At 38.3% G+C, this 21,187-nt stretch overlaps 1 protein-coding gene across 1 annotated transcript in view; it reads left to right on the top strand.

The window, feature by feature from the left end:
- Positions 1-21,187, top strand: part of LOC133532693 (endoribonuclease Dcr-1) — a 59,011-nt gene that overhangs the window by 5,854 nt on the left and 31,970 nt on the right. The window contains exons 5-19 of the mRNA XM_061871463.1: positions 161-320; positions 3,507-3,647; positions 4,781-4,899; positions 6,456-7,258; positions 8,771-8,892; positions 10,330-10,434; positions 11,464-11,590; positions 14,649-14,753; positions 15,089-15,195; positions 15,911-16,064; positions 16,634-16,739; positions 17,889-17,983; positions 18,820-18,917; positions 19,619-19,756; positions 20,319-20,435. Coding sequence (XP_061727447.1) covers positions 161-320; positions 3,507-3,647; positions 4,781-4,899; positions 6,456-7,258; positions 8,771-8,892; positions 10,330-10,434; positions 11,464-11,590; positions 14,649-14,753; positions 15,089-15,195; positions 15,911-16,064; positions 16,634-16,739; positions 17,889-17,983; positions 18,820-18,917; positions 19,619-19,756; positions 20,319-20,435 — 2,497 coding nt within the window. The remainder of the gene's footprint in view (positions 1-160; positions 321-3,506; positions 3,648-4,780; positions 4,900-6,455; positions 7,259-8,770; positions 8,893-10,329; positions 10,435-11,463; positions 11,591-14,648; positions 14,754-15,088; positions 15,196-15,910; positions 16,065-16,633; positions 16,740-17,888; positions 17,984-18,819; positions 18,918-19,618; positions 19,757-20,318; positions 20,436-21,187) is intronic.

Raw genomic sequence — 21,187 nt, 5'->3', positions numbered from 1 at the left:
GGTTTTGTAGGGCGTTTCTTTTCTTTACTTATTCTGTGATTGTGTTATATACAAATACAAATAATTTATTTATAAAGTTACATGTCATGTGCATGATGGTTTTCATATCATTAGGTACATATTCAATTTAATTATATTGTGTTGTAATCTTTTCGAACAGGTGCCAAACAAATTACCGAAGGCAGCTTACAAGAGTTCGGCGTGTGTGAGAACGTGGATGACTTCGAGATGTACAGCAAGCTGGAGTGGAACATCCGGAGGCTGGAGGAGAGGCTGTGCAGCCAGATGGATCTGGCCGAGGATATGGACGGCGGGAAAAGGTATGTTTTCATACTTGTCAACATGTTTCGCAGGTGTATGGTTTCTCGCTGTGACTTCGAGATCTACAGTCAATTAGAATGGAACATATGGGAGCCTGGAGGAGAGACTGTGCAGCTAGATGGATCTGGCTGAGGTTATAGACGGCGGGAAACGGTATGTTTTCATACTTGTCAACATGTTTCGCAGATGTATGGTTTCTCGCTATGACTTCGAGATCTACAGTCAATTAAAATGGAACATATGGAGCCTGGAGGAGAGACTGTGCAGCCAGATGGATCTGGCTGAGGATATGGACGGCGGGAAAAGGTATGTTTTCATACTTGTCAACATGTTTCGCAGATGTATGGTTTCTCGCTATGACTTCGAGATCTACAGTCAATTAAAATGGAACATATGGAGCCTGGAGGAGAGACTGTGCAGCCAGATGGATCTGGCTGAGGATATGGACGGCGGGAAAAGGTATGTTTTCATACTTGTCAACATGTTTCGCAGGTGTATGGTTTCTCGCTATGACTTCGAGATCTACAGCCAATTAGAATGGAACATATGGAGCCTGGAGGAGAGACTGTGCAGCTAGATGGATCTGGCTGAGGATATGGACGGCGGGAAAAGGTATGTTTTCATACTTGTCAACATGTTTCGCAGGTGTATGGTTTCTCGCTATGACTTCGAGATCTACAGTCAATTAAAATGGAACATATGGAGCCTGGAGGAGAGACTGTGCAGCTAGATGGATCTGGCTGAGGATATGGACGGCGGGAAAAGGTATGTTTTCATACTTGTCAACATGTCTCGCAGGTGTATGGTTTGTCGCTATGACTTCGAGATGTACAGCAAGCTGGAGTGGAACATCCGGAGGCTGGAGATGAGGCTGTGCAGCTAGATGGATCTGGCCGAGGATAAGGACGGCGGGTAAAGGTTTGTTTTCATACTTGTGAACATGTTTCGCAGGTGTATGGTTTGGCGCGACGACTTCGGGATGTACATTAAGGTAGAATGGAACATCAGAAGGCTAGAGGAGAGGCTGTGCAGATGGCCCTATAAAATTGCCTTCATAACACTTGACATGTCAACATTATTCGCAGCTGTATGTTTTTTTAAGTTTACTACCAAAATAGTAAACTACTATAATGAAAATAATGGTAACTTTGGATTCCTTACCGTTTACCGAAAAGCAAATTTAACCACAATTTTAAACATGAACAAAACAGAGATAAAAATACGTATAATACGTCATTGGACTCTGAATGATGTCTATTTTCACCATTTTGAACCTGTCGACTGCTGACTTTAATTTTTAGGGTTCCGTACCCAAAGGATCAGACGGGACCCTATTACTGAGACTCCGCTGTCCGTCCGTCACCAGGCTGTATATCATGAACCGTGATAGTTAGCCAGTTGAAATTTCTACAGATTATGTATTTCTGTTGCCGCTATAACAACAAATACGAAAAACAGAATTAATAAATATTTCTTTCCAATCTCGAGGTTCTCATGCAATCACCGAAGTTAAGCAACGTCGGGCGGGGTCAGTACTTGGATGGGTGACCGTTTTTATAGATAATGGTACGGAACCCTTCCTGTGTGAGTCCGACTCGCAGTTTGCCGGTTTTTTTTTTAATTTTTTCTTGCATTAAACACAATAAAAAAATACAGGCGTGTTCGGATATTTGTGAGCGCCTTGGCCGCTCTGATATATCTGATGGCGACTGTACATAGAAAACTAATTGTACTTTTATTATAGGTTCAGTTATTTTAGATATAGACAACTAATTTGATTAGTTTATGTTAAATTGTAATTATTGTATTGTATTAATTTATAGTTTATATTTTAAAAATGTAATAAACATTAATGGGATTTAAGTTAGTATGTAATACGGACGCTCCGGCTGTGGAATGAGCTCCCTGCCGAGGTTTTCCCGAGGGTCTACAGTATGGGGTTCTTCAAAAAAGGAGTGTACAGGTTTTTAAAGGGTCGGCAATGCGCATGTAACACCTCTGGAGTTGCAGGCGTCTATAGGCTACGGTGACTGCTTACCATCAGGCGGGCCGTATGCTTGTTTGCCACCGACGTGGTATAAAAAAAAATTGTATGTGTTAGTATGGATTTGATTAATTATAATATTATGCTACCAAAAATAAACACATCCATATTCAAAAAGAGCACTTTTGTAAAAGCTATTCAGGTATTCAAATCACCTTCCAGCTGATATTAAGGCACTCGAAGGTAACCGATTCCGGGATAGATTGAAAAACTGGTTACTTGATAAGTCATTTTATAGTTTAAAAGAATATTTTGAACATTCATTGGTATGTAATTAATTATCTTTGCATGTTAATTAAGTTTAGTTCATAAGTTATTTAAGTATTGCATACCCGAAATGGGTAACTGTTGGAACTAATAAATGATATAGTCGTTAGCTTTGTAGCTGGCCCCTAGCGGCTAATCTTTTGTCTATTGTTAACTAAAACCGCGCGTGCCACTACCTGCAAAAAAAAAGGGTCGTATAATTCTAATTCGCACCTGAGCGCGGGCTAGTCCAAGGCTCAAAAAACCAGTGTAGATGCGCTCTCCGATAACGCGCCTTTTTTCGCATATCGAGGACACATTTTAGACTGGTTCGTTAGCGTTCGACTCGCCGGCACTCAGTAACCGTAGAGGGACCACACAAGAAATCGCAAATTATTTTTCCATTTGATCATTTTGAATCTTATTTCAATTACCATAGAAGTTGTAATTCAATAACCGGTTAAAGCGACCGGATCATTTTTTATGCAGGTAGTGGCTCGCGCGGTTTTAGTTAACAATAGACAAAAGATAAGCCGTTGGAGGCCAGCTACAAAGCTAACAACTATATCAGGATTACCATCTGGGTGAATCAACTTTTTTTGTTTTGTTATCCTGTCCCGTTGTCCAAGAGACAACAGTGGCACAGTTTGTTTGAAGAGACGTTGTATGCCGTTCTATTAACATGCTTCGTAGGGGGCCCATTATGGACATTGGTTATAACGACCACAAAAACGCAAGTTTAATACATTTAAGTACCATAAAATCAGTATTTCAATGAACTTTTGTCCCCTGGACAACTAATCGTAACCATGGCAACGAGTGACGCTAAAAAGTTGATTCTCCCATCTACAAATGTTCACAGTACTGCAATAAATCATGCTCATTCTCATTATAGGTTCACCGGCGCCCCCTGTAAGCCCAAAGAGCTGATAGTGGAATACGCCGTAAGCCGACCAGTCTGCAGCGACTATGAGGAGTTGGAGAACTTCATGAGGACCGCCGTCAACGATGTGACGGAGTTCTTGGAGGAGCACAGGTAAGCCAGTGGTAACAGCTTGGTGGTAACTAGTAGGAATACCCTGCAAGAGCTTTGACGTATATAATTTTTTTTTTATACTACGTCGGTGGCAAACAAGCATACGGCCCGCCTGATGGTAAGCAGTATTCGTAGCCTATGTACGCCTGCAACTCCAGAGGAGTTACATGCGCGTTGCCGACCCTAACCCCCTCCCGCCCCTCGTTGAGCTCTGGCAACCTTACTCACCGGCAGGAACACAACACTATGAGTAGGGTCTAGTGTTATTTGGCTGCGATTTTCTGTAAGGTGGAGGTACTTCCCCAGTTGGGCTCTGCTCTAGATCTGGAATGACATCCGCTGTGCTGTGCCCTACCACACAGAGCGAGATGACATTCACAATGCCCATACCTCTCTTGTAGACGTTTAAGGACGTGCCCGGGTCCAAATTTTAATTTAAGCAATCAAAACTCTTGTTCAATAACGTTTTAATGGCGGGAAATAGGGTTGTTTCGAATTTTTTGAAACGCTTGTATTACGTTCTACATTAACTAAAAGTTGCCCTAAAATTCGACTTTTATACTAAAAACGGCTTTAAATATGCTAAATTAACAAAATATATTTTGACAGAAGCTTTCGAGCCCAAAACGCTCTTTGAAAATTGTGTGACGTCACAGTTTACGGTTTGACACATAACTACATACATACGTAGAAGATACGAACTGTCAACTGACATTTGACATTTGTTGTTTATCGCCTAACTGTCAACAGTGTCAATCCGAGAGTTGTGACGTCATCAGAATCTTCAATGACGTTTCGAGTTTGGTCACGTGACGTGTTCCAAAAGATATTTTAAATTCAATATTTACAAAAATATGATCATTACAGGTCCCTTAAAAGTAGTTTAACATGTTCTTATAATACAAAAGAATTTATTGGGATACAATTCTGCCCTAAGATTTGTAGATGGAAACAACCCTATTGTGTATTGGGTAGTTAAAATCTGGGGGTACATTAATGGAGAAGGGATATCTGTCGGTATAATATGTGGAACGTTTTCGTAAGCCATGTTTGTATATGTGTTCATACATAAATTTGCCTTCAGTTACGCATTTCGCAGTTATATGATTTTTACCCAGCGTGACTTTTGACAGATACGACCCCACGGAGATCTACGGCGAAGATTTATACGAGGAATTCATGAATATTCCGAACCCGACTATTGACCCGAAGCTGATTTTCAAACAGTTTCTGTACGTTTTGGACGAGCTGGGTAAGTTTTTTTCAGCGTAAGGTTTTTAATAGTATTTACAGTACATATGGTGCTACTTTATCGCATTAGTGCGAAAATTAGCATATTACGTTACTATGTCGAACATTTAAAGGGCCATATGTACTGTAAAACGTTGTACGATACATGTGCGAATAGGTAATTCGCAACTCGTGTCGATTTAAAACACTCCCTTCGGTCGTGTTTTAATTTATCGCCACTCGTTTCGAATTTCCTATTTTTCGCACTTGTATCGTAATGTACTATTTTCAAACAAAGGGTGCCGTGGCAGGTGCCATCTCATACAATTTTAGGAGGTTTCGCGTTTTAAGGTTATAAATTGTATGGAGATTATAGCAGTCACCGTACCTTTCACGTTTGAAAAATACTAAATTGTAACTTATATTTAGAATAGAATAGAATATAGGTACTACTCTTTTATCAGCACACCTCAGTAAAAGAGTCAGTTTCAGGAAAAACAATTGATTAAAAATAGAGGCATATATCACGCAATCTTATCGCTAAACAGGATTTGAAATTATCCAGATAATTATGGTCTTTGATAATTATCGCGATAGTTATCGGATAATTATCCCACGTGTATTTATTTTCTTTAAACTCTTTGATAGTAACAAATAATGATTGGAGCGTTTTTTACTATGTACAAATAAAAACTGACGTAATATTGATTAGTTTTTATTAACAATTGAAATGTAAGATAATCTTCATGTAACAATCTAATTACTATTATTTAAAAAAAACAGCACTTTATAACTTTTAGGTTATTATCAAATTGATAATAATCAGGCATTAAAATCACGATAATTATCAAGATAACTATCAGATAATTATTCTTTCGAACCCTGTCGCTAAATAGCGATCTCTTCCAGTCTACCTTTGGGCTTTTTTCTCAATTGTTTGTTATTTTTTATCCGATTGGCATTAATTTCTTCATAGAAGCAAGCAGACATGTTGAATTCTGTATGCGGTTTTGTTACGATTTGAACTAATATTTTCTTACTATAATTTTATACGAATTTGCTATGACATAATGTACGAATGTGCCATGACATAGTTTTTTTTTTAAATCTGATTTTTTATTGATGCTTTGGACACTCTAGGTGAACATGTCAGCCTCATGGGTGATTTCATAGTTCCCTACGTAAGGGAGAGATCAACAAAGTGGTATACGCTGATTGCTATGTCTGATAAAGGCTCTACCAACCAACAATTGATCTGTCCATTGTGCATGGAGCCTAAACTACTAAAAATCCTTTTTCTCAAGTCCGAATTCCGGACGCAGTCCAACAATACGTGAAACAAGTCATCAGGCGTCTGACAGTCTACACACAGTGGTGACGGTTTAACACCCATCATACATAGAAAGTTATTTGTAGGGATGTGTCCGGACCGGACTCGGAAAGCTGAGACTAACACTTTTCGAGCGAGGTTGGCAGAATCAAACCAGAGTATCCATAAGGGTCTAGCTTGGATTGTTCTGTACCAGATTCCTACATCTCTAGTTATGATATAATTGCTTAAGTTAATATTTTTTACAGGTCCATATGGCGCAGACAAAGCGGCATTTTCCCTGCTAACTAAATTAGAAAAACTCAAAATCAAAGTTCCATACGAGAGACATTTTCTGTTACTCTGTCTATGTACTACGGTGTTAGTCAAAATCCGGTGCTACTCTGATCTAATGTTCTCTAAATACTCTGAGTTAGATAGAATTACCACTTTTTCAACAGCAAAAGTACTGAGGTTTATTGAAATATTAGCTCAATTTGAAAATAATTACAGTGAAAATGATAAATCTGATGAAAAAGCTGTAACAGATAAAAATGAAATTAATAACGATGAAAATCAAAGTGAAAAGACAGATAGTGTGACTAAAGATGATATTAACGATAAAGTTACTTTAAATGGCTATAAAACATTAAATAGTAATGAAATTCACGTAGAAAAAGAAAACGATAATAAAAATTTGACGAAAAAGATGTTAGATGATATAGAAAAATGCGATTTTGTAGCACTAAGCAATAAAATAGAGGATAAAGTTAACACTTATGAGGCTAACTTAAAAGAAATACACGATTTAAGTATAGATTTAAATAAACTTGATGTAAAAAAAGAATCTAACACCAAAACTGAAATAACTGAAGTTAAAGCGACTGAAATGGAGCTTACGGACCCCCGGTCGCTCCTGTTTCCAAGGCGGATGCATAGGGTCCGGGGTCGAGGCCGGGTTCAAAGGAATGTGGTACGAAACCAGCAGGCCCAGATGAACCCTGACGCGTTGTGTGGCATCGTGTTCATGAATGAACCTATTATGGCGAAGATCATGTTCCTGGTTGTTGTGGTGAGTATTGTACGGTCCTAATACTAGTACAAAATTCATTATTTCATAAAAAAAACTGTACCATCAGCCGTAAATGTGCATAGCGATTTTATCAATGAATTCATTCATAATTTCTCCATGCAATTTCGCAGCTCACTGTACATATAATCAAAGAGAATTTGAAATAGAGGTGGATTGTCAAAGAAAATTATGTAGCGACAGGAAATTAACGCCATTTGTCTTTGATCCTTATCTTATACTGATGTATTAAATAGCAAAAAGTGGCGCCATCTAATAGATATAATTATAACAGCATCGTTTCGAGCTATGGCGCCATAACATTTAGGTTGTGCCCGGTAAGATAGCGTCACTTTTTATTACAAGCTTTTATTTAGTTTCACCTGACCGTTGTCTGTTTGTAATCAAATCTTGCAAGTTAAATTTGACCCACTTCCCGGTTTCCGATGAAGCTGAAAATTTGCATACATATGTAAGTCGGGTGACAATGCAATATTATGGTACCATCGAGATGATCTGATGATGGAGACAGGAGGTGGCCATAGGAACTCTGTGATAAAACAACGTAACCTAATTGTGTTTGGGGTTTTTAGAATTGTCTCGATGAGTATTAATTACTTGTGGAAAGAAAAGTACAGTCAGCGATAAAAGCTTGTACCGAAAATGAAATTTTTGCCAAAAACTTATTGGTATTTAACAAATTTAACACATATCAGTGAAAGAATAAGGATCAAAGTCAAATGGCGTTCCAAAAGTTAATCATGTGTTGTGTGTTAAAATTCAGGCCATTTTTTTTTCATGAATCTATTAGGTTGATCGTATTGCTATTTAAAAAAACAGTGTACACGTTTTTAAAGGGTCGGCAACTCGCATGCAATGGCCCTGGAGTTGCAGGCTTTCATTGGCCACGGTGACCGCTTACCGTCAGGCGAACCGTGTGCTTATTTGCCACCCACGCGGTATAAAAAGATATTTAAACAAACTCACCATGGACAAACCATACCACTGCGAAATGTGTTACTCCCTAACAAGATAAAATTGACATCCCCTAATAGCTAGACCTACGGAAGGTAGAGGCAAGTAACAAAATCTCCATATACCAAAAAGTGTCCGACAAAAAACCATAAATAGGTGGCGCTACAATACCTAGAATACTTGAGAAAAAAATCTAATCATAGACAGCGCACTTCACTTCGTCAATAACGCCTAGGTTCTTAGCTACTCTAGCGCTACTCTGGAGAGATTTGGAACTATTATTTATAGCTGACAGCTGAACACTTTTGCAATAATTCTGCCTAAGGTGTTTCTGTTCTTTGCCTCTACCTTCCGTAGCTAGACCGTTTATTGCTCGATCTATCCCGGTTTGAACCCGTTAGTGTTACATAACTTGTGACGGTGCCACGGACACCATGGAAGAAATTTAACTAACATATAAAGGACAATGTCCTTTTGATAATGGTATAAATCTTATCACTGCGAAATGTGTTACACAATAACAAGTCAATCGTATTGCAGGATCTGTCCCGGTTCGAACCCCGTCTGTCCGGTGTGAGCGCGCAGTATGTAGCGAGCGGTGGTGCCGCGGACACCACGGAGCTGAGGAGACATGCGCGTGCACGCGAAGATGCGCTGAAAAAGTACGTATCTTGCTTAATTTTAGTTTGTATAAGGCTTCGAGCAACACCGGCTTCCGACACGTTGGAAGGGAGGAGCCTAAGCGATATCTTACCGTACAAATCATTCCGCCATTTTTTGCGGGGGGAAACGTGCACGCAGTCGCTGCACGCATGCACTCACTAAATACAAAATCCAATCTGTAATGACGACACAAATACATAGAAAATGACACACGTAAAAGACAAATTTTGCACACCTCGATCTCTTTTTGTGTACGGACGAGTCACAACATGCACCGCCATAGGTGCAGTTGTACCTATGCTTTGGCAGAGGGGACATAGTATTAATGCCGTCTGCCTTCCCTGTGTTGCTTGAAGGCAGAAGGCTTGTATATAGTCTTATCATGGACCGAAATTAAATCCTTTATCTTAAGCACTTCGAGCGAAGTTAGTGTCTTATTGGAATATATCATTAAATCAAATGTACAAAAATACAGTAAAATGTACCCTACCTGGTTTATTAGCGTACGTAAAGGGACTTCCAAACAAGTACCATATAATAATAATAAAATTCTTTATTGCACACTGCATAAAAAACAGATACAGAAATTGATAAAATATACACACTGGTAGGTAACAACAGGCGGACTTATCGCTAAACAGCGATCTCTTCCAGACAACCTTCAGATAGTGAGATGGCGAACGAAGCGAAGTTAACGGGTGGTGCAAAAAAATAAAAATAAAGAAAAAAGTATTAAAAATACAATATAATACATATACTACACATATAAAGTTAAGATAGACTACATATACACAGGCACAGTGTAAAAAGTAACAGTGGACCGACGCCTTTCATGGCGTAAATGCTGACACCGCACAAGAACACAGGGTTGTCACAGACTTACACAACTGCCCAAAAGGACAGCTGGATAAAATATGGGCAGCCATGTAAGTAGTACCGAGCTACTAACAATGGCGATGTATGCAGCTCGGGTGCGCGCGACGCGCCCCTCGCACCCCGCACGATTTCCCTGTCTAGACGGCTTCGTCGAATGATTTTATTGTTTTAGACTGTGATATAGGCATTCAATTATCAGCAAATTTTAATTTCCGATTTAGGGTTCCGTACCCAAGGGTAAAACGGGACCCTATTATTAAGACTCCGCTGTCCGTCCGTCCGTCCGTCCGTCTGTCACCAGGCTGTATCTCATGAACCGTGATAGATAGACAGTTGAAATTTTCACAGATGATGTATTTCTGTTGCCGCTATGATAACAAATACTAAAGAGTACGGAACCCTCGGTGGGCGAGTCCGACTCGCACTTGTCCGGTTTTTTTAAGCTTTTGTTTGGTTGTTTGTGACGTATTTTTTTTTCTATTCTATTCGTCATACGTCTCTCACAAAATTAAATAAAAAAATGGCGATCTGAATAAAATAAACAATTATTTAACTGTTAGGTTCCGTATGCACGACTGTAACCTGCTGCTGGCCACGTCAGCTTTAGAGGAGGGCATCGACCTGCCGCGCTGCAACCTGGTGCTCCGCTGGGACGTGCCGGCCTCGTGAGTACTTTTTACATACATACATACATATAATCACGCCTATTTCCCGGACGGGTAGGCAGACACCACGGATTTCCACTTGCTACGAGCCTGACATACCTCTTTCGCTTCCTTCACTTTCATGACATTCCTCATACACGCTCGTCGGTTTAGGGTGCTCTTGACCTGGCCTTTCTTCAGGATTTCCCCGATTTGATCAGAGAAAGTCCGCCGAGGTCTACCCCTTCCAGCTCCCTCTTCTACTTCTCCCTTATTTTAACCTTCTTTCACTTATTCTTTCCATGTGTCCAAGTACTTTTTACAAACTTTTATTTAACTTGCCCTGTACGGGTATGATGGTCGGCTATTTATCATTTGTCACCATTCCTATCACGTTCTAACAAGTATATAAGCGCGAAAGTGACGGGCATAGTGACAGGTAATAAAAATGTAACCATGCTGCCACCGCTGTTAGTATGTATGGGACAAATCTTGCAAGTTAAATTTGACCCACTTCCCGTTTTCCGATGAAGCTGAAAATTTGCATACATATGTAAGTCGGGTGACAATGCAAATTATGGTACCATCGAGCTGATCTGATGATGGAGACAGGAGGTAGCCATAGGAACTCTGTGATAAAATAACGCACCCTAATTGTGTTTGGGGTTTTTAGAATTTTCTCGAGAGGTATTAGTTGCTCGTGGAAAAAAAAGTACAGTCAGTGATAAAAGCTTACCAAAAATGAAAATTTTGCCAAAAACTTATCTATTATTGCCATCTGGTGCTCCGGTGGGGGGGGGGGGGGGGGTGACACTGGGGACTTCACATACACTATTGATATGATCCGTTTAGCTGTTTTTGAGTTATCGCAAAAAGTTTCCCCTTCATAGTAAAAAGACTTATATCCACAGTTCATCCCTTGGTTGTTCAATCTACTATACTTTAAGCTCCAGTTTAGCTTATTGTGACGAAGGAGTAACTACGGAACCCTACTCTTGAGCATGGCCCGACATGCTCTTGGCCGGTTTATTATACAGTAAATATTGGCAGGTATCGGTCTCACGGGCTGTGCCGCGGGCGTGCGCGCGCGCCGCGCGCCGCGTGCGCGCTGCTGGCCGGCGCGGGGCGCGCGCGCGCGCTGCTGCGGCACGTCGCCGTCTACCGCGAGCTGGACCAGGTGGGCCACACAACACCACACACAAGGGCTACTATTTATTTATTTAATCTTTATTGCACAAAAGAAAAACAATCTTATAGTACAAAAGGCGGACTTAATGCCACGAGGCATTCTCTACCAGTCAACCTTAAGGCTAAGCAGAGAGATTGAGAGCGGTATTACAATTATAATAGCAAAACAAATCAAACAAAAATACATAAAATAACATATACATACATACATAATACACACACACATATATAAATAAAAAGACGAAACATGAAGCTGATAAATAAATACATTAAGAATCTTTCATTCTGCTAGCAAAGAAAGCACGTAATGATTCTTTGAAAGCGACCTTATTTAGCGCATTTTTGATAATATGTTGGCTATTCTAATTGGGTTGTTTCCAATTTTTTGAAACGCTTGTATTACGTTCTATATTAACTAAAAGTTGCCCTAAAGTTCAACTTTTATACTAAGATCGGCTTTAAATATGTTAAATTAACAAAATATATTTTGACAGATACTTTCGCGCCCAGAACGCTCTTTGAAAATTGTGTGACGTCACAGTTTACGGTTTGACACAACTACATACACACGTAGAAGATACGAACTGTCAACTGACATTTGTCATTTGTTGTCATCCGAGAGTTGTGACGTTATCAGAATCTTCAATGACGTTTCGAGTTTGGTCACGTGACGTGTGCCAAAAGATATTTTAAATTCGATATTTACAAAAATATAGTCATTACAGGTCCCCTAAAAGTAGTTTAACATGTTCTTATAATCCAAAAGAATTTATTGGCATACAATTCTGCCCTAAGATTTGTAGATGGAAACAACCCTATTGCCTACTTGACAGTATTTTATAATAGTACATTTCTATAGAAGACGGGATACGAAGGGTTGTAGGCAAAGTAGATATAGACGACCGAGCGTAGCGAGGACGGATAGGGATACGCAGCCGGCAACCCTGCTTCTCACCGAGATTCGTATAATGCTTTTCTCAAACTTGCAATTAAATAATTTAAAAAAATAGGATGATGATGATGATTGTTATTATTACTTTCGGGTTATTAATAGGGGAACGAAAATTAGATTATTTTTACGCTACGACGCACTTTAAGAGATACAGCCCTATAAAGATTTCTGCATGACTGAAAAAAAAAACTTTATGGCGCTGTATCTCCTAAACCGTGCGTCGTAGCGCAAAAATAATTAAATTTTTGTTCCCCTTTGAAACCCTGAAACAATAACAAACACAAAAGAAAAAAAAGAAAAAAAGACAAAAAAAGAAAAAAAACATAATGGCAGAATTTTGCTTATAGGTTTTTTATGGTTGAATGCCAAGACGTGCCATAATTTGACGTTTAAAAACAAAAGAAGGTTACAGGCCTAGGTGTGTAAGGCTGTATGAAATTCCTTTACATATCATTTTCACTCATCGCACCTGATATGTAGTATTTCCGGACCTAATTTTTAAGTAAGTCATGTCAACATTTCATTACAAGTTAATATCGTGTCGAAAGGATTCGCCGCTCGGTAGTAAAACCGAACGTTGCCCGGGGTGCGCCAGACGCTAGCAATGAGTGATCGCCGTAACTTCGAGTGCGTCGTGTGGGGAGGCTCCTTTCATTCACCCCAATTTTGTAAATAATGTCAATCGATCTTGATTTTCCTGAGGATCAAATGTCTATATAGGACTCAATTCAATTCAATTCAAATATACTTTATTCATGTAGGCCTAGCAACAAGCACTTATGAATAGTAAGACAGTATTATACATATAATTATCTTAATCTAATTATCAGAGCAATTTATTGATGTTGTAAATATTATTCCATATATAATACTAATGAATATAATTCATAGATCAAATTTAATACTAAAACTTTCACAAAATATAGTCATGCAAAAAAAAATGTATAAAAAATACTAGTCAACAAAGGAAATACATGCATTGGAATATCCATTTCATCATCATTATTCAAATATAATAAATAATTAATCATTTCGAATCACAATTAATCCCACGTTGTTTTATCATTCATGTAGTCTTGTGTGGTATAATAAGCTTTAGAAATAAGTTTACGCTTTACATGATTCTTAAATTTATTAATTGGAAACTCAGTAATATGGTTTGGAAGTTTATTATAAAATCTCACACAATTACCCATGAATGATTTTTTAATTTTATGGAGCCGAGTGAAGGGCACGGCGAACTTATGTTTATTTCTAGTATTAATATTATGAATGTCACAATTTTTCTTAAAATCGGCAATATTTTTATGCACATACAGAATATTCTCATAAATGTATTGACAGTGCACTGTCATGATGTCACTGTCACTGACTCATGGCATTTAAGCAACACAAAAGTCAGAAATGAGAGTTATAGTCTGACGCTCGCACTCGATGATTGAAACGCCTCTAACGAAATGATATTGTGATGTGACGTCATATTACATAAGTCTATCCTAAATGTATGGAAGAACAAGGAAATTGCCATTTTGACCCTGAAATATTGCGTTTATGTGTATAGTTGGCGTACAATTTATTTTTCAATAAAATGTAAGAAATCGAATCGAATGGTACCATTTTCTTTTCTGTTTTTGAAAGACAGCAAATTTCTTTTTGAGACTATGGAGCCGTGTATATTTTTATAATCTCAATATAATGCTTTAAATTTCACTTTTTATAATGGATGGCTCATTTTCTATCCATTTAACTAATTTTTGTTATAATATTCAACATGTGTCAAGTACCCAATTCAAGTCACGTATCTGTGGTCGTGCACGCAAAGGGAAGTCAAGTTGTGCCAACCCTAATAATTGCTCGGAGCAATGCCGACCCGAACAAAGCCGAGAATGCCCGAAAGGAGGAGTGTCGCCCCACTGCTTGTATCTAGTTTATTAACTTAATAAAAGGAAGTTATTTACTATCCTTACTCCCTTGCTGGAGCTTAATGGAGGAGTACATCGTACTATTTGTGTATTAACCCTAGAAAACCAGCTTTTAGGAAGTAAAACTGCCAATGAAATCCATAAAATGATTAATACATTTTTTTTTTTCATAGATCATAAGCCGCAAATGCGGCTGTGGAATCCAGGACGAGCCGCCACAGCAAGAAGAAGATCACGCAGATGCCTTCACTGCGCTCGTGATTCCCTATTCTCCCTCGGCCAACCTAGAAAAAGAAGATACAGAAAAAATAATTTTAATATTAAAGAAAATGAAGTTATGAAAAATAATGAAAATAATGATATTTATCATGACGTAATTAGTAAAGATATTGAAAATCAAAATGAAGAATATCTAGTCAAAAGCAAAAAAGAAGCAACTATAGATATAATTAATGAAATAACTGAAGATGATAAAGATTTCATTAAAAATAATGATGAAAACGAATCAACTGCCAACTCAAAAGAAGATAAGTCCAAAGAAGATAGTGTAGAATCGAAAATTAGTGAAAATAGGACTAGTGTGAATAGTGGAACTAATTTAGAGTGTAACAAGTGTAATAAAAAGAGGAGTAGTGTGGATAAAGAGTGTTGTGGTGAGGAGGCCAAGAAAGAGGATATTGCTAGTGTGGATCTTAGTTCAGCTATAGCGTTGATAAATAGGTAAGTTAATTATACCAACGAGAATTTGAAATAGAGGATTGTCAAAGAAAATTTTGTAGCCACGGTAAATTTACTTTCGACACATGATTAAAACTTTAAGAATGCTATTTGACTTTGATACTTATTCTTTCACTGATATGTGTGATTTGTTAAATATCTAAAAGTGGCGCCATCTTACCCGGCACAACCTAAAGGTTATGGCGACATCGCTCGAAACGATGCTGCCATACCTTTGTCCTTTGATCTCGTTAATTACGTTAAAAAACATATTTCCTAGTTGTAAGTCAATAGGCGGGTCCACACAGAGCGAGCCGCCTCGTGAGGAAATTGCCGCGTGAAGCAGCTCGGTCGGTGGAGAAGTGCCTCGCTCGAGGCAATGCGGCCGAGGCAGGCCTGTACATACTGAGCTGCTTCGCGTAGCAATTTCCTTGCGAGGCGGCTCGTTCTGTGTCGACCCTATTTATGCATTCAGCAGATTTTTTTAGAATCTCAATTCGCTTGGCGACACGGCTTAACGCTCTATAATACTCTATATCAAGTGAGCTAACGAAGCTTGCCTGCCTGTGGGTTGCAAATCGGCTCTCATTAACATAGAAACCGAAGTTATCATTTTTAGATTATTTCGATTGAAATGGGGTTTGATCAGCTTTGCTATGCTTAATTGTGACTTTTCTTTTTTACGATTTTTTCATCATCTCAACCAAATCTTTTTTAGATACTGCGGGAAACTCCCCTCCGACACCTTCACCCGCCTCGCGCCCTCTTACCGCACCGAACGAGTCCACATACGATCTGCCTCGGGCGTGCAGCCAGCATGGGTGTGCACACTACGACTGCCGCTCAACTGCCCCGTCAAGTACAACATCGTGGTCAGTATCGCTCTAATCCAGTGGCTAATTTTTAGACCTGGCCCCAGGCCCTGTAGTAAGCACTGCCCACCCCTTTCTTAGCACCCATCATATAAACTGCCGCCCCTAATATCTGACCGCCCTAGGGCCAGGCCTATTGGATCTGAGGGCAAATCCGCCACTGCTTTACGCTATATTAGTGCGTCTTGATTACAAAGGTAAAGCTGGAGGTGGAGGAAGTATTTTAAAGGTATTCACGGTTATATCTCGGTCGATTTAAGTCTTATCGCGATTTGACGACTTGTCTGTGGGTTCAAATCCTGGTAAGGGCATTTATTTGTGTGATGAGTACGAATATTTGTTCCTGAGTCATGGGTGTTTTCTAAGTATATGTTATGTTAAGTATTTATAAATATTTATATATTATATATATCGTTGTCTAAGTACCCTCAACACAAGCCTTATTGAGCTTACTGTGGGACTTAGTCAATTTGTGTAATAATGTACTAAAATATTTATTATCATTTACTACTTCTTAATTTCTTAATAATATAATAGTGCGTCGTGCTATAATTTTTTTTTTGTTATAGGGTCACCCAATGCCTACCCGAGTGCTGGCGCGAAGAATGGCAGCGTTGCAAGCTTGTAGGATACTGCACAAGTCTGGGGAGCTCGACGACCATCTTATGCCTATAGGTCAGTCGGAACAATAATTACTTATATCCTGGTTCACCTCATCCCGAGTAGTACTCGAAGAATAGCCGTATTACAGGAGTGTCGGATACTGCATAAGTCCTGGAAGCTCGGCGATCACCTTATATGCCTATTAGCGCAGATACATTGACAACCGGTTTGGCCTAGTGGATAGTGACCCTGCCTACGAAGCTGATGGTCCCGGGTTCAAATCCTGGTAAGGGCATGTATTTGTGTGATGAGCATGGATATTTCCTGAGTCATGGGTGTTTTCTATGTATTTAAGTATTTATAAATATTTATATATATCGTTGTCTAATTACCCTCAACACAAGCCTTATTGAGCTTACTTTGGGACTTAGTCAATTTGTGTAATAATGTCCTATAATATTTATTTATTTATTTACATTCATTGATATTTAACAAATTTAACACATATCAGTGTAAGAGTTAGGATCAAAGTCAAATGGCGTTCTAAAAGTTTTAATCGTGTGTCGAAAGATGGCAGTAAATTTATTGTGGCTACAAAGTTTTCTTTTAAAATCTACCTCTATTTCAAATTCTCTTTGTTTTTACAAAGCATTTCCGATACAAACCGGGAAATCTATGTTATCGGCTACGACGTAGCGCTACGACTGTAGCTCAGCGGTGAATGTGTTAAAATATAATCCTTGATTGTATCAGATGTGTGAAGTCGAAGATAATTTGACAGCTGATGCGTCTTCTATTTTGTGGTAACTCTGGTTGCCATCTGGATTACGGAAGGTAGAGGCAAGGAACTGAAACTCCTTAGCCAGAATTGTTGCAAAAGTGCCCAGCTGTCAGCTACAAATAATAGTTCCAAATCTCTCCAGAGTAGCGCTAGAGTAGGTAAGAACCTAGGCGTTATTGACGGAGTGAAGTGCGCTGTCTATGATTAGATTTTTTTCTCAAGTATTCTGGTCATTGTAGTGCCACCTATTTATGGTTTTTTGTCCGTTTTAAGTTTTTTTTTTAATATGTTGCTAGTTTTAAGGTAATTTATCTATGGGCCACTAGTTGCCTGAAATAAAGATTTTTATTCATAAATGTTTTGTCAAAACTAAAAAGCAAAGATTTTATATTTGGTAAGTTCAGTTCTATATTTTGTAATATGTTATTGTTTTACTTTAGGCAAGGAGAACTTCAAGGCGGGCGAGCTAGAAGCCTGCGCCGAGGCCGATGCTAGGCCTGGCACAACGAAGAGAAGGCAATACTATTATAAAAGGGTAATTAATATATTTTTGTTAAAATACTTTGTGTTGAAAAAAGGAAACAGTTATTGATTGTGAAAAAATAAACTGGGTTTCCCTTTTTTTGCCATGTTTTGTGGTCACTGATCAAGTGTGAACTAATGTTATCGCATAATTTCACAGTCGCCATCAGATATATCGGAGCGGTCAAGGTGCTCACAAATATCTGAACACGTTTCTATTGCCAAGCCGTCAGAGTGCGTGTTCATATATTTTTTAGCACTTTGACCGCTCCGATATATCTGATGGCGACTGTACAGCGATCTATTTAAACAAAATTCAAGACTTGGAGACCCTTTACATCTCTAAGGATAATTGAATGATCGTTTTTTTTATTATATTTTATCTCTGGCACTTGAGGCTTACATCTCTAAAGTATTTGTTTGTATTTTTTATCATAGTTTTTTCGTAATTCGACATTTAGAGACTGTATACATCTCAAATAAAGTATCTAATATTTCATTGATTCCATATTCGTAATTGTATTTTGTTGTTTTTTTTTTGCTTGTAAAATTTTGACACGTAAAATTGCCCCTGTGGCCTATTTGCTGAATAAATGTTTGATATTTGATGTCAATTTCGAGACATGAGTTTTTCTAGAATATATATCTAAAATTATCAATAAGAATGTACACAAGGTATGATATGTTATTGAAAATTTCGGTTTAAAATTACCTCTCTTTGAGGCATAGCTTCGAAGAGAAAATCGCTGTTGATAAGCTGTTTATGTGTGTTCAGCTATTTTGTTCGAAGTAATTTGTACATCTTCCACATAATTGGGTGAGATATTACAGGAATGCCTCTTATTTCAGACAGCTAGAGCCTTCACGAACTGCGAGCCCATCGTGGACACGACGGACGAGCAGCTGGCAGAAGAGGCAGACGGACAGACGGAGCCTATTATCAGTAAGTTCACAGTTTGGCATTACCCAATAGTCCGAGTAAGTCAACGTAAATGGGTGACCCAAATTTTTGACCGATACAAATCTGTTCACAACTTTTAAACTTCGTTGCTCATATGTTTTTTTTTTATTCTAATGAATCCGTTCGGTTCTCGTATGTTTCTTTTATCCTAATGGATGTATTAATTATAAGGAATTTTGACTCTTAGAGACACTATACATCTCTAAGGATAATTTGATAAAAATCATTTAGTTCTCACATTTAGAGATATTTACATATCTTAATAATTTTAGAACTTTGTGTTTTTTATTATTATTATAGTTTTTTTTTGTAATTCGACGTTTAGAGACTTTATACATCTCTAAGCAATAATAATATTTTACTTCCTTTTTATTTAAACAATAATACTTTAGTTTGCATTAATATGTTCAATGAATTGTATTTTATACTTAATTGTTGATGTACTTGTTTTTGCTTGTATGTAAATTCCATGTTGACGTGTAAAAGTGCCCTTGTGGCCTATTTGCTGAATAAATGTTGAAGTTGTGAGATTTCACCTTTAAATAATGGCTTATGGTGTATGTTAAATCATTCACGGCCCGGCTGTTAAACCTAATAAACAGAAACTGTGTATGTCTTTAGTAACTCCAGAGACATTTTGAACGTAAGACGCCTGCGACATATTTCGTATATTAACTTTACAGGTAGCAACGTGCTATACGCGATTTCTTGCACACTCTGGTGCGCTCTACCCGAACGATACAACACTCGAGGACGAAGGCTCCACGCCCCACAGCTAGCGAAACAAGCATGCGGTGTGCTCATGCGCGTGCAGCAACCTGACAGGTAACTATAGAAAAATATACTATACAGACAGGTAACTGGAGAAAACTATACTATACAGACAGGTAACTAGAGAAATCTATACTATACAGACAGGTAACTATAGAAAACTATATTATACGGACAGGTAACTAGAGAAATCTATATTATACAGACAGGTAACTAAAGAAAACTATACTATACAGACAGGTAACTAGAGAAATCTATACTATACGCACAGATAACTAGAGAAAACTATACTATACAGACAGATAACTAGAGAAATCTATACTAAACAGACAGGTAACTATAGAAAACTATATTATACGGACAGGTAACTAGAGAAATCTATATTATACAGACAGGTAACTAAAGAAAACTATACTATACACACAGGTAACTATAGAAAACTATACTATACAGACAGGTAACTATAGAAAACTATACTATACAGAAATGTAACTAGAGAAAACTATACTATACAGGTAACTAGATAAATCTATACTATACGGACAGGTAACTAGAGAATTAAAACAATAATTTGTCTCGCTTTTCTACAGAATTAAAAGCAGCATATGTTTTGCAGATTGCAAATTCCATCGTTCCCGGTGTACACGCGTTCTGGCGAGGTGCGTGTGACCGTGGCCCCCGCCGCTCATGCCGACACGAGACTCAGCCCGCGTAGGAAGCAACTGATCACGAGGTAATAAGGAAGGAGTAATTTAAATCGTTCCCGGTGTACACGCGTTCTGGCGAGGTGCGTGTGACCGTGGCCCCCGCCGCTCATGCCGACACGAGACTCAGTCCGCGTAGCAAGCAACACAAAACAAAGAAACAGAAAACTATAAGAACTTTGCTTCTGTAGAATTAACGTTGAAAAAATACGGGAAAATTTTCGAGAAAAACAATGCAAATTTCAGTTACACTAAGTACTTCCGAAAAAAAAAACGAAAAAGTTTAAAAAAAATGCCGAAAAAAAAAACGAACGAATACAGCCGAAAAAAAAAGTTTTTTTTACTTCTGTATTTTTATCAATATGTACTTAATTAGGAATTTAAACAGATTAAGGTTGCACGTCTAAATGTGTTAGTTTCTGGCATTTTATTGACTTTGACGCTGCCGTCAATTATCACCGGATTATGTATGATATTATTTAATTTTTCTGAATAAAACGAAAAATACGAAAATTCGTAAAATTCCCGAAAAAAGTATTCGGTATTTTCGGAATTTTCATACCTATGTAGGATACAATTTCTTCGTCTATATTTGACCGGTCGACGTTGGACGACTCGACGACCGGTTTGGCCTTGTGGGTAGTGACCCTGCCTACGTAGCTGATGGTCCCGGGTTCAAATCCTGGTAAGGGCATTTATTCGTGTGATGAGCATGGATATTTGTTCCTGAGTCATGGGTGTTTTCTATGTATTTAAGTATTTATAAATATTTATATATTAT

Source organism: Cydia pomonella, chromosome 27, assembly GCF_033807575.1.
Source record: "Cydia pomonella isolate Wapato2018A chromosome 27, ilCydPomo1, whole genome shotgun sequence".
NCBI classification, from domain to species: Eukaryota; Metazoa; Arthropoda; class Insecta; order Lepidoptera; family Tortricidae; genus Cydia; species Cydia pomonella.
This window is presented reverse-complemented; position numbering and strand designations above follow the sequence as displayed.